The sequence below is a fragment of the Phytophthora sojae genome (assembly GCF_000149755.1).
Source record: "Phytophthora sojae unplaced genomic scaffold PHYSOscaffold_13, whole genome shotgun sequence".
Classification (NCBI taxonomy): domain Eukaryota; phylum Oomycota; class Peronosporomycetes; order Peronosporales; family Peronosporaceae; genus Phytophthora; species Phytophthora sojae.
Window position 1 is genome coordinate 1,674,410 of NW_009258127.1, and position 13,467 is coordinate 1,687,876.

Here is a 13,467-nt window from a genome sequence, read left to right on the forward strand (position 1 = left end):
GTCGACACCCGCTTATCAGCGAATCAGGAATAGTCTCCGGCCTCAAGGGGCACGGATGACACACACCTCAACCGTGGAGGCTGACGCGAATCTGATTGGATCAGGTCTGGCCAATAATAAGAGCCAAGGTGACGTAACGCCGTCGACTCTGGGAGTCGATGGCTTGGGTGAATTTGATTCGCCGGCTCGGGGAGCCGACGCACCCTCCGTAATGGAGGGCTCCGCCAATAACAGGCGTCGAGGTAAAGATGGCGTGTCGGCTCGGGGAGCCGACGCTGCAGGCGGTGCGGGCGGTTGCAAACGTCCCGCACCGGAAAAACTTGCATGCTGTCGTACAGCCGGGCTGTACGACGAAGCGCCGGGCGACCAAGCCGGGCTTGAAGTCGCTCGCCCGCGGGATGAACCCGCCGGCGGTACTAAAGAAGAACACCCGTCCACGACTGGGCCTGGACGAGGTCAAGAACCAAGCGGAGCCGGGCTCCGCAGAACAAGAAGACGGCGCATGCGAAGGTCGCTGCGCAAGTCTCGGCCTGGGGCCGAGACGCTACAAGGAATGTCGGCCGGGCAGACGGAGGCTGAGAAGCCGGACGTCGAGACGTTGAACGTCTTGACGCGTACCTGTGCCGGGTTCCGGTACAGGGAGATGACTCTCGCTAACCCTCCGACGCAAGCGTCGGAGTTGACTTCGCTTCCAGTCATGAGCTGGAAGCGCTTCGCGCGTGACTTGCACGATCGACGCATCGAGCAACTATGCATTCTCTCGGACGCCGAGAGAACGAAGACCGAGAATGAAGAACTGAGGCAGTTCTTCATGGAGACCACCACTGAGAGCGAGGACACTCTCAGTGCGAAGACGAAGAAGGAGCGCTTTGAAGAGCAGAGCTGGGACTCGTTGAAAACGAGTCCCTACTACGAGATCTTACGGGAGTACGCGGACGTACTTCCGGAAGAGATTCCTGCGGAGCTTCCGCAGGATAAGGGCATCCAGCACGAGACTGATCTCGTGCCGGGGACGAAGTACTGTGTCACGCGGCAGTGGCCACTGCCGCGAGAGCAGGTCAAGGCGATCGACGACTTCTTCGAAAGTCGTCGCAAAGCTGGACAAGTGCGGGAATCGAAGTCCCAGCACAGTGCTCCGACGTTCTGTGTCAAGAAGCCACAGGGCGGCTGGCGCATCGTTCATGCGTACAACAAGCTGAACGATGCGACGATACCGGCGCAGACACCGATACCGCGAAAAGATGTCATCACCGATTCGATGGCCAGGAGCACTATCTACAGTGCTCTTGATCTGCGCGATGGGTTCTACCAGATCATCATGCGTGAGAGCGATACCCCTCTCACGGCCGTGAGCACGCCGAGCGGCATGCTCTGGGAGTGGCTAGTGATGCCGCAGGGTCTGAAGAACGCCCCTGCGACCTTCAACAGGTGCGTGACGCACTTGTTGCGCTCGGTGCGCGACTTCGCACCGAGCTACTTCGACGATGTGTTCGTCCACAGCCGGGCTGCGGACGGGATGAGCGATGTTGAGATGCACCTTGTGCATCTCCGGAAGCTGCTTGCGCTCATGCGCAAGCACAAGCTCTATGCGAACCTGAAGAAGTGTATCTTCGGGGCGAGTGAGATACCTGTGCTCGGGTGTCTCGTTGGGAAGAACGGTGTCCGCCCTGGCCCTGAGAAGGTCAGAGTGATCAATGAGTGGCCGACGCCGTCGAACGTCAAGGAACTGCGGCAGTTTCTTGGCTTGGCCACGTACTTGTGCAAGTACGTGAAGGACTACGCGGGCATGATACGCCCGCTGTCACAGCTCCTGAAGAAGGACGCCGAGTGGGTTTGGACTGCTGAGTGTCAGCAGGCCTTCGATGCAGTCAAGCGGGGCTTGCCTGAGGCGCCTATCTTGGCGGTGGCCGACCAAGATCGCCCGTTTCACGTTGTGTGTGACGCATCCGCCTTCGCAATCGGATGTGCGTTGATGCAGCACGATCACGAGGGTCGTGATCGTGTCGTCTACTACCAATCGCGCCAGCTGAAGCCAGCTGAGCGCAACTACCCGGTACATGACAAGGAACGCCTTGCCATGAAGTACGCACTCGCGAAGTTCCGAGTGTATCTACGCGGAAGCAAACCGTTCGTGGTCTATACGGACCACGTGTCGCTGGGGACGGCTGTGAAGGCGCCGCACATCTCGCAACGGATGCCGAAATGGCTCTCATTCTTCGCAGAGTATAACTTCCGGGTTGAGTACAAACCCGGAAGACTCAATGTGGTGGCCGACGCGCTCTCGCGTCGACCTGACTACGCCACGACTGATGCCGACGTCAATGCCATTGACGCCATGCGATCGAGCACCCCGACGTCATTACTGTTGGACGACGTGAAGGTCGCGTACGCGCACGACGCGGACGCGAAGCTCTTGCTGGCCTACGGCTCAGCGCCTTCTGACCAAGCTCGTCAGAAGCTGCCGAAGCATCTTCGTGCTCGTGCACACCGTTATCGGGTGCACGACGGGTTATTACTCTACAGTGCAGTCGACGACAACGCGGACCGCGTTGTCGTGCCCACTGACCAGGACCTGCGACTCAGGATCATGTACGATTATCACGATGCACCGACTGCGGGGCATCCGGGCCGTGAGAAGACATACCTTCTTCTCACGCGAGACTTCTACTGGGCCCACCAGTATAAATGGGTGCGCAAGTACGTCCGTGCTTGCGAGGTTTGTCAACGTGTGAAGCCTGCGCCTTTCGCGCAGGCTCCCTTGCAGTCATTACCAACTCCACGGGAGTGTTGGCAGTCCATGTCTTTGGACTTCGTGTTCGGTCTTCCCCCGGACAGCCAGGGGAACACGGGCGTTGTGGTCTTTGTTGACCGCTTCAGCAAGATGATACATCTTGTTGCGGTACCCGCTGAAGTGACTGCGAAACAGACGGCACGTCTGTTCGTTGACAAACACCATGGCATGCCGATCGACATTGTGTCGGATCGAGACCCGCGCTTCATGCACACCTTTGGCAAGAAGTGTTTACACTTCTTGGGAGTCAACTTTCGATGTCGACTGCAGACCATCCACAGACGGACGGGCAGACCGAGCGCGTGAACCGCGTGCTCGTAGACGTGCTTAAGAGATACGCTCACTCGTTCCAACACTGGAGCGAGTGCCTGCCGATGGCAGAGTTCGCCATCAACAAATCGGTGCATGCCTCGACTGGGCATACACCATTCTACGTGAATGCCATGAGGCACCCACGCCTCCCGAGTCTACTCGGGATGGTGGCTCCTTCCTTAAGTGGGGGAGGATCTACGACTACAACGCAGCAGCCGCAGTATGCCACTGACACTTGGACAGTGTCAGCCGCGACTACGCGCAAAAAGAAGAAACACGCGTCTGTGCAGGCCACAGACGCCGACAAGAGCAAGGAGAAAAAGCAGAATGGGTCTGTGCAGGGCACAGACACCGCGAAGACAAACGCAGAGGCCGGGCCTACTGCTAGAAACGAGCTGAACTCGTTCAGCTCGGACGCAATCAACTTCGCGCAGCGCAGACAAGCCGTCATTCGGTTTGTCCAAGACGCTATCGCAGCTTCTGTCGACCGACAGAAGCTGAACGCAGAAAATGTTGGCAGGGGCAACACTAATGAATTCGAGAAGGGTTCATTAGTCTTGTTAGCTACTCAAAACCTGCCTATACATGCAGTTTCCGACTTCGGGGCGAGCAAGCTCGCTCCGCGCTTCATCGGACCGTTCACTGTGCTGGCACGGCACGGCAACGCCTACACACTGGACATACCGTCTAGTATGCGCGTCCATCCGACGTTCTACGTCGGACGGCTGAAGCCATACCTGCAGCACGAGCTACCTAGCTCGGCTGAACCGAAGCAGAAGACTCGGCGGAAGCCATCATCCTCTCCAGCGCGAAGTCGCGCTGGAGCAGCGGGTCGAGCTAATGGTCCAGCTCGGCTGGAACGATCGAGGCGGTCTGGGAGGTCGCCGCAACCTGAGGATACTTTACAGCGCCGAACCCAGCGCTCTGGAACTACTCCACGACCGGAACTCGGTCGTGGGGAGACGCGAGATCAGGGTCAACACCAAGTTGACCACACACGGGGCGTGTTCCCACCACCACCACCGCCAATTCGTGACGCACACGGCTCAACTCGATGGATAGTTGAGCAGATTGTTGGTCACAGTATCCCGAGAACGAACAGGCAACCGGTTCGTTTTCGTATCCGTTGGAGAGGATTCCTTTCCAACCGAGATACATGGGAGCCGCGGAACGTCTTGTTCGAAGACGTCCCGGACATGGTGAGGGCATACGAAGCCCACCATGCGCTACATACTGGAACGTAATGCGAGCGCTGCTGTTAACAGCAGCGCCCGAAGACACTTCGAGGGCAGACGTAGGTACCTGCCCGACGCGCTTCGCACGTTGCCGCACATGCTCTCAGCAGCAGAGAGGTTCTCCGCTGCTGCGCCAGTGGTCTTCAACTTCGACGTGCTCGTTACGGAACGAGCACGCTCTCTTCAAACGTCACGCATTGACCAAGCGGTCAATGGTGGTTGACGTGCCGGGACCGGCACGTCTAACCTTGACGGGGGGATGGTGTAACGGGGTTACACGCACAAGTGGCTACAGTCACTTGTTACTCTAACAGATGCGATGTCTGTTAGAGGTTTGAACACGTCCTCGACCTTGGTGTAAGGTACACCAATGGCTACATACATTTTTCGACCACCACGACGGGTGGTCCATAGAGACTTAGGATTCCTATTGGCTGAGAGCAGCATCTTTTAGCCAATGAGCGACATGCATAGCATTGGAATTCTGTCAACCAGCCGTTGGCAGATTCCTATCTTAGAATATTACATTTAGAGGAAGTCAGAAACATAAAACAAAAATAGCAGTTCTCATCTTTTACCAAAACCCGCTACTTGGAGTCTTTATCTTGTTTAAAGTATACTCGTGGATCTCGAGTATACTTAACTCAAGTAAAAGAAACGTACGCTTCCTCATACACGTGCGCATACGTGTAAGCCGTAGTAGTGAGCTAAGGTAGGCCCACTACAGGTCCTGTCCGCGTTTGCCTTTGCCACAACGAAGCCGGTGAAGAGATCCACGAAGTCTAGGAGCTCTGTGTTGCCCTTGAACGACTTCGGGAGGGTGGGGATATGATCCATAGCCACGACCTGGAAAGGGTAATTAGCGGCGATATTGCCCGGCGATCGCCCCCGCAAGGTGGGTTTTCCTTTTCCCGTCTCGCAGTCAACGCACTCCCCGACATACTTCTGCACACTTCGGAACATACCTCGCCAGTAGAAATGCCTCCGAAGCTTTTGGAATGTTCGGCTGACTCCCTGATGACCTCCCTCCACACTTGTGTGGAAATGATGCAGGAGATATTCGTGGAGTGTACTCGGCATTACCAGTTTCACCATAGATCCACGGTCCTCGACATCACCACCGCGCCCCTCGACTGGACAGTACATCAAGAGGCCATGCTCGTCGACCTCGTAACTGTCAGCCAGTTTACTGCACGTCTTGGCTTGACGGCTCGAGATCTGAGAGAGATCACCGTGCAGGAAACACTTCAGTGACCAGATCCACACCTCCTCGTCTTGAGCACGGCAAATACGTTCCAAGCGCAGCTGCTTGACGACGTCTTCCTGCAACACGGCTGGTGCGACAGTACAAGATCGGCTTCGCGTGACAGCGCCTATCTTCGGATGGGCGTCACGTTCTTCGCGCGTCTTGAGGAGCTCGTTCAGCCGATTCAAGGTCTCGAGGTCCGTGTAATCGGTGTGACTCTCGACAACTACCCCGGCACCACGCTGCAGCGCCTGTCCCGCCAGCATATCCGCGGGTTGGTTCCAATCGCGTTTTACGTGGATGAGTTCGCATTGCGACCAAGACCGCAAAATCACTCTGGCCTTCTCACGCAAGAGCTGGAGTCCCGATTGGCGGATGACTAAATTGGAGTCGCCACACACAATGAGACGGTCGATCTGGAGATCGGCAATCAAACGAAGTCCGAGAAGGAGGCCATGGTACTCGGCCTCGTTCACAGTGAGGTCCGGTAAATAGCCAGATTCAGCCTTGACAACCTTCCATCCAGGAGCATCCCATACCACAGCGCTGAAAGCTCCACCAACTCGTTTCGGCTTGGCCGATCCGTCAAAGCTGACGACGCAAACGTTTTCTCCGGGCGTAAAAGTCGGCATCGGGATAGCCAATGCTCTCGTCGACTTCTTCTGCGGAGAGATCTCCTCCAACGCTGCATCCATCTCTGCGCGCGGAGTGATACTGGCGGCAACCAAACCTAGTAGCTCATCTTCGCCTTTCGTTAAACGTTCGATCTCTAGCGAATGGGGGGAGAGCAGCGCCGCCCACTGAGCTAGCCGTCCCTTCAAGCCTTTCGCGCGGAAGAGCCATGCGAGAGTCGTGTGTCTGGTGAGCACTCGGATGTGTCGACCACTCAGCATGGTGAAGCAGCTATCGAGGATTCTTAGCAGAGCCAGTACTTCCTTCTCCACAATGTCGTACCCGATCTCGTGAGACCGCAGTGTCCTACTCGTAAATTTGACGGGTACGTACACTCCATCACGACACTGAACGAGAGAGGCAGAGATCGCCCACTTGCTTGCGTACACAATCACAACAGGATCCAACTCTGGGGCAAAATGGTAGAGCATGGGTGCGTTGATCATCTTGAACTTCAGGGTATCGAAGGCTCGTAGCGCGTGGTCCCATCTCACAGTCGCCTCGTGATTTCCGCTGACGTTTGTGGCTCGATCCTTGATGAAATCGGAATCTCCGAACTCATACAACACTGTGGCATATACTGCGAAATCTTCGATGAAGCGATTGTAGTAGTTGAGACTGCCGAGGAATGACTGGAGAGCCTTAAGCGTTTTGGGAAACTTCAACGCCTCAAGACTTGCCAAATCTTTCGGCTTGGTGAACAGACCTTCACCGTAGATCTTATGCCCCAGATAGTCGACTTTGCTCATACCCCAACTGCTCTTCTCCGCGCTAATAGACAGATTCCAGCGGTCACAAACCTCTAGGAGCTTCTTGACCTTCTCACACAGTTCGTCCCACGAGCTTGCTCCAACTAAGATGTCGTCGATGTAAGAGCGACGCCCCAGCACCGACGGCAGCGATCGATCTTCAGGAACACCTTCCTCGAAAATGTTGACGAGATCCGCGCGATCTTGACCCTGCGAGATCCGCAGCACGCCATATAACGCATTGTCGATCAGCCGCTGATAGATTTGGGGGCATTCTTCAGACGAAACGGCATTTGCAGCCACTCAAACAGGCCGAACGGCGTAATGAACGCGGACATCTCTCGGGCTCGATCGGTCATACTCACCACCCAGAACCCACTCGCCATGTCGAGAGAACAGAACCACAGCAAACAGTCGAGATCTTCGAGGAGGTCGTCAATCAACGGCATGGAGTAGATCATCAGTCGTGTCAGAGCATTGACCAGACGGTAGTCGATACAGAGTCGGACGTCCACGCCGTTCTTCTTGACGACGATAACGATCGGAGACGCCCAAGGAGAAGTGGAGATCCGAATAATCTTCGCCCCCAGTAGCCCTTTTGACGAGTTGGAACACCTTTTCACGGAACTGAGGCGGGATCCGGCGACAACGCTGAGCCACCGGTCGTGCACCACCAACGTCGATGTCACAGTTCGCCCCCGTCACCGCAGGGGGTAAAGCATTGCCTTTGCCGATGAGAAGGTGACGCCGCTCCCAAATGATATCACGCATACGATCAATCTCCTCTGCTGTGTTCTCAGTTGGATCCCCGACCTTGAGATCTTCCCTTTTAACTTCTGCCGTCAGGGAGATCTCTGGTGACACCGCCATCTCCTTTTCGATGTCTTCCGCAGTGAGATCGGCCCCTTCATGAACATACTTCGCTTCATCCATGTCGGTTGCATCTCCGCCTTGGCTTGGTTCGACCTGGGTCACTGGGAGCATTCCGCTCACCGGCTCCTCTTCTTTCTCGTCGTCGGTCTGCCAGTCAAAACTACCCCAGCTACCAGTAGACTCAGCGCTTTCGGACGCACAGCTACAGCTGTCGCTCCAGTCGCTTTCAACGATGACCGACAACGTGCGATGAACCATTTCCTCGGTGGCCGCGGCGTGTATTTTGGATTGTGGCATGAGGTCAGGGGTATATTCTGGGAACTCCTTGCGGAGCTCGGCCTCAGCCACATTTGCCGGAGTCGACGCCAAGCCTACAGGTGTTTCGCCACTGTTCGTAAAGGATAGGCCGCTCTCCTCGCCTGCGTGAGTTTCCGTACGCGGTAGACTGGAGTCACCGCTGTCCATACCAGAGATCACCTGACCGGGATCGGTAGAGATCACGTCCTCCTCGGTTTCGGTCACCCTAGTCGGATCAGTCGAACTTTTCATCAGCTGCATTTGAGGATGTGTGTCGTCCAGTGTGAGTCGCGTGCATTCTTCTGACGTTGCTGCTGCTTCAACGGTCTTCACTTGTGGAGGCCGTGCTAAAATCGCAGTCGGAGTCCGGTAGCTAGGACGCTCGACCGGCGGTCCAGACTCTTCAACTTCCGCTTCGTTTGCATCTCCAGTATCCACAGCTGCTTCGAACGCAAGTGTTTGCCACTCCCGATAGCGGTTTGAATCCTTCCTACCAAATCCAGGTCGACGCGGGATCTGCCCAACGGGTAACCAGATTGCCAAACACACCAAACGATCCAGCACCAGGCGGCCCGTGCTGATGCTGGTGATCCGGAGGTATGACTTGTTACTGAACCCACCATTCACCACCGTGATCACCCATTTTTCTCCTCTCGTTACCCACAGTTCAAACCGCTTGTTGTGGGACTTGAGTGAGATCTCTGTCCATTGGCCAGGACCGACTTCATGGAATCCCGTTGCGTAGACCGCGTCAGCCTCGCTGCTATACAGTGGCTTACGGTCGGTCATCTGGATGCGAACTTCGTCCGGCAGACAGAGCGTTCCGTCAGCCAGGTCCAACCTCACCCCCGCAGGAACCATAAAATCCATGCCGAGAATGACGTCTTGTCCTGAGAGATCTCCAACCCACACACGGAACTTGTACACCAACTCTCCAGCCAGAGTGAGCTTGACTTCTGCTCGGCCTTCTGTGCGGTACACAGCATCCCCCACACCAACACAATCCACTGTCTGGGTTGTATCAATTTTACAACCCACCTTACGTGCAAAGGTAGAGTCGATTATCGACACTTCGGCTCCAGTATCAAAGAGTAGGACGGCACGGACATTGTTGACCGCACCGGTCGCCTTCGACTGCTTGAACCACTTGGAGGGAGTGTAATACTTCCAGTAACCTCGACGTTCACGCGGCGACAGTCGAAGGGCCATCGCACAAGGGCGACGCGAATAGTCATCTTCATCCGAGGTAAGAGTTCTGGCTGTATTTACCGCATTACAGGAAGTTGGGTCTTCTAACGCTCGCGCCTTCCTCTGAACATATGTATAAATGCAGAACTTCGATCGCTCGTCACGTACCAGGCTGTTCAGGCCTGGCGAGCGGTCTAGTTTAACGCCTTCTCGACGCTCTCGGGCAGCAGTCCGGCATGGCGAGTCGGGTTGTACCATTGGCGAACAGCATCGAAGAAGTCGCCGATTTTACACTGACCTGCTTCGTGAACGTCTCCACAGCACTTGCAGACGTAGAAGCACTTGTCGGTAGGATGGCCCATGCGTCCACACTTCTGGCACGTGAGCCTCTTCCGGCACCCGAGATCCGTATGCTTGCGAGATCCGCAGTGTGAGCATCGAGTCCCGTGCTTCGGGCGCCCCAGTTGGTCTTCGCGGTCTTGGCGCCCCCCTGGCTGTTCGCCATCTCCCTGTGTAGGCGTCCTAGCTGCCAAAAACACGTGCGCTCTTTCGTCTTCAGATTCGCTATCGGAACTGCTTGATTCGCCCTCGAACTCGTTGAGACCTTCGTGATCTCCGCGGCGTCCGCGACCGGTAGTCACAACCCGCACCGCCCTCGAGGAGGCTGCAGGGGCGGGAGCCTTTTGACGGTATTTCGAACCTTGGGTCTCAATCTTGCGACGTTGATGGCGGCGTCGCATGACCAACAGGACGCCTTCGAGAGCTTCTGAGTCAGGCAGCCTCAACACTACCAGAGATCTGGCGAGATCGTCATCTTGGACTGTATCGATGTAGTGGTCGACGTGTTCACGTCGTTGTTCCTTGGTGCCATCATGGATCTTCAAGTTTGCACGTATCCCGGCCAGATTCAGCCGGTATAAGTAATCCAGTGGGTCTTCCTGACTCCCGCGCCGCATGTGGTAGTACTTGCGCGCGAGGGAGATCCCTTTACCGCAAAAGTGGATCTGGAACTGTTCACCCAGGTCAGTCCACGACGCGCGAGCGGTGCGGCTCAGCTGGTAATACCAATTGCGCGCAGGGTCTATCATCAAATCGGCAAATGTCAAGCACATCTCGTCTGGCTGCATCTGATCCCGTCGGAAAGCCGTTCTAACCTTGTTGAACCAGGCTCGGACGGCTTCTTCGTCATGTTCCTTGCCGCTGAAGTCCTTCAGTTCGGACACAGCCGATGCTCGCAACCTAGTCGCCGTGGACACAGCTGCGACACGACCTCCGGTTCCGCCACCTCCATCATAGCCGAGGTCATCGGATAGGTCATGGAGATCTCCTTGGTATTCCGGTTGTGTCTGGGAATGGTACCCGATACGTGGCCGAGCGGGAGACGCAGTGACTGGTTACATCTCAACGTCTTCAGGCTCGTCTCGCTCGTTCGCAAACTGGTAAAGAAGGTCTTCAGCCATACCGCCGGGGCGATCGGGCTCTGTTGCAACCTCCTGGATCCTCCCACGTGGTCCTCTCGCTGGGCGAGTCTGCGCAATATTTGACACTTGCGCAGACTTCCCGCGTCCAACATCGTTTGCGCGATCGCTGGGATCCCTTGCGCACGTCGTTCTCGGCGGGACACACGTGGGGCCGGTGGAGGCTTCTTGGTTGAGGTAGTGCTCCCCATGAGAGCGTCACCGTCATCTTCAAACTTGAAGGAGATCCGCGAATCGTCCAACCGAGGAGGTGTGAGGTCTCCGGTCGGCAACGGCGCGGATGACTCATCTGCACTCGGGACGAGCTTCTGCAACACTGCGTACACCCGCGCGAGCGTAAGGACGGTGGTTTCCAGATCGTAATCGCGTACATCGGTGGAGATCCGGTGTTCATGTACCTTGAAACCAGCATCTTCGAGCACGGAGAACAGCATCGTGACGGCGTGAAGCGGATCTCGGATTGTTAGCGTGCGCGGGTTGCGAACTGGACCCGTGAGAGGCCATGGCATCGTCAGCCCCAACTTACGCAGGAGCGGATCTCTCTGGAGCAGGAACGCAAGCTCTTGACGGAAGTAGTTGACTTCGTCTTCACGAAATCGTTTGTCTTCATCGTGAGTGTCGTTGCTGGGGCCATGGACCGCTAGCGCCGAGATCTCCAATTTCTCCGTTTTCTTCTCGGCTTTCTTCTTCGCATCTTCGACCTCCATGTAGTCCATCGCAGCGTCTAGAGCATCGCTTCGGGCAGCAAGGTCGCGGATGACCCCCTTCAGATGCTCGCGCTCCAGGTTTCGACCTCGCTTTTCAGCGACGCCGGGGTCCCGCTTAGCAGCAGGTCCAATGGAACGCGGTTTTTGGACCGAGTCCCGGGCGGCTCCTTTCGGAGCCTTAACGGGGAACTTCTCTTCGTAAACGAAATCCTTCGGCTCAGGCGTCCCCATTGCCTGTCCGTCGGTGGACCTAGTGTTTTCACGTTTAACTTCCGCCGGTCCCAGCGGAGTTCCGTCTTCTCTCACCTCACCCTTCACCTTCACGTCCCCTTTCGGACTAGTAGATCCGGGCACGCGCACCATTGTGGTGGAGTCCCTCAGATAAAAACTAATAAACTCCCACACGTGTCCTGCCACGCAACCACGGGGGGGGGGGGGTTACCCCTGCAAGCCAAATACCCAAAGACAACGAGAACTAGTCCCGAGATCTCTAGGCCTCACCTTGTGTACCCTTGTAGCAAGACTCGGATCTTTATCTAGCGTAATTCCTAGAAGACGTGTAATATGAAGGGGTGGATATGGGGTTCCTTACACTCGCAGGCAGAGACTTAGGTTAACTCTGTCGCGGATGCACTTGTACAGCGAGGTAACTCTTCCCACTGTACGACAACTTGTTGTACAATATGTACGAGATCTACTGGAGATCTCCTGCCGCAGCTGAGATCTCCTGCCGCAGCTAGTCTGCGGGTCCAAACCAAAGTGCGAGACGCACACCAATACCTTACTAAACCGTTTAGAGTGGCCTACTGTCGAACACTGAGAGCTGATCTGATCTCCTGAGTCCAGACAATGCAACACACTACGCTACTAGAAGGTTACCGGGGAGGCCAAATCAATCCAGAACCCCGAGTACATTTCGCAAGTAGGTAGGAAATAGTCACAGTACACACGTAGGCGTTAACCGCACAACACAAAGACTAATATGAAGAAGTACCTTGTCTCGTTGTTGGAAATTCTAAACTGAACTGCCTATCTACCGGCGGCTCGTCTGCCGGCCAACCAACCAACCGGTATGCTGCACGCCTTTACCTCATGACGTCATCTGCTGTGTCCGTGCGGTGTCATCGTCCTTGTTACGGGCCTCCCCGTTCTGGATCTCCGTAAATACGCCATCGGGTTTCGTAATCAGTCGCCGGCCTTCTATACGGGACGCCGAGCTAGGGTGTCCCATAATTCAAGTGGATCACTCTCGGGTCACCTTCGGGTAACCTCCGGGTCCATCGCCTCACAATCCTTCAACCCGCATTACGACAGATGTGCAGAGCGATGTAGTGCAGCGGGTTGTTCTTAAACGGCGCGTGGAGCTGCTCCTCCGTGATCTCCTCGCCGAACTCGAGCGCCACGTGCAGGTGCGCCATAGGCCCTCCGCCTTCTCCACAAGACTGGAAGCCGACACCTGGCGGTTGGCCGTGTCCATGAGCGTTGAGCTGCGCACGTACGATCAATAGTAAAAATGCATGACGGTTTACAGATTCATGCTATTTCTTCGCGTATTCTCAATATATTTCGCATTGAATGATGTAGACTAGATATTGATCGACCAACAGCACAACCATTCAGCCACAAAATTTATTTCTCCGAGTAATCCTAAGAAAAGTTGTATGAAAACGCGGTTAAAATGATGAGTGACCTGGACTACAGAGCGCTCCTACGACCACCACCTACGAGCGGTGCCCCGGTCCTCAGTTCAGCTTTTTCGGTCGCTGCAGCAGCCAACCCCCCCCCCGTGCTCACGGTAAAAAACTCCGCTGCTGTGGTGCCGAACTAGCTGGACTCACCTCGCCGCAGAACCACCGAACGGACCGACACTCAGACAACCCCCCCCCCTCCCCTCCTGCGACCATCGCCGCGCTACCTAC

The 13,467-nt window shown here is 55.9% G+C and overlaps 2 protein-coding genes across 2 annotated transcripts; both read right to left on the reverse strand.

Annotated features, from left to right (window-relative positions):
* Nucleotides 1–9,557: 9,557 nt before the first annotated feature.
* On the reverse strand, nucleotides 9,558–11,911 carry PHYSODRAFT_341284 (hypothetical protein; the record flags this gene model as incomplete). Its single annotated transcript, XM_009539592.1, has 2 exons — nucleotides 9,558–10,571; nucleotides 10,649–11,911. The coding sequence occupies 2 exons, from the start codon at nucleotides 11,909–11,911 to the stop codon at nucleotides 9,558–9,560; spliced, it is 2,277 nt and encodes a 758-aa protein (XP_009537887.1).
* A 727-nt stretch (nucleotides 11,912–12,638) lies between these two features.
* On the reverse strand, nucleotides 12,639–12,966 carry PHYSODRAFT_341285 (hypothetical protein; the record flags this gene model as incomplete). Its single annotated transcript, XM_009539593.1, has 2 exons — nucleotides 12,639–12,745; nucleotides 12,858–12,966. The coding sequence occupies 2 exons, from the start codon at nucleotides 12,964–12,966 to the stop codon at nucleotides 12,639–12,641; spliced, it is 216 nt and encodes a 71-aa protein (XP_009537888.1).
* Between the last annotated feature and the right edge of the window lie 501 nt (nucleotides 12,967–13,467).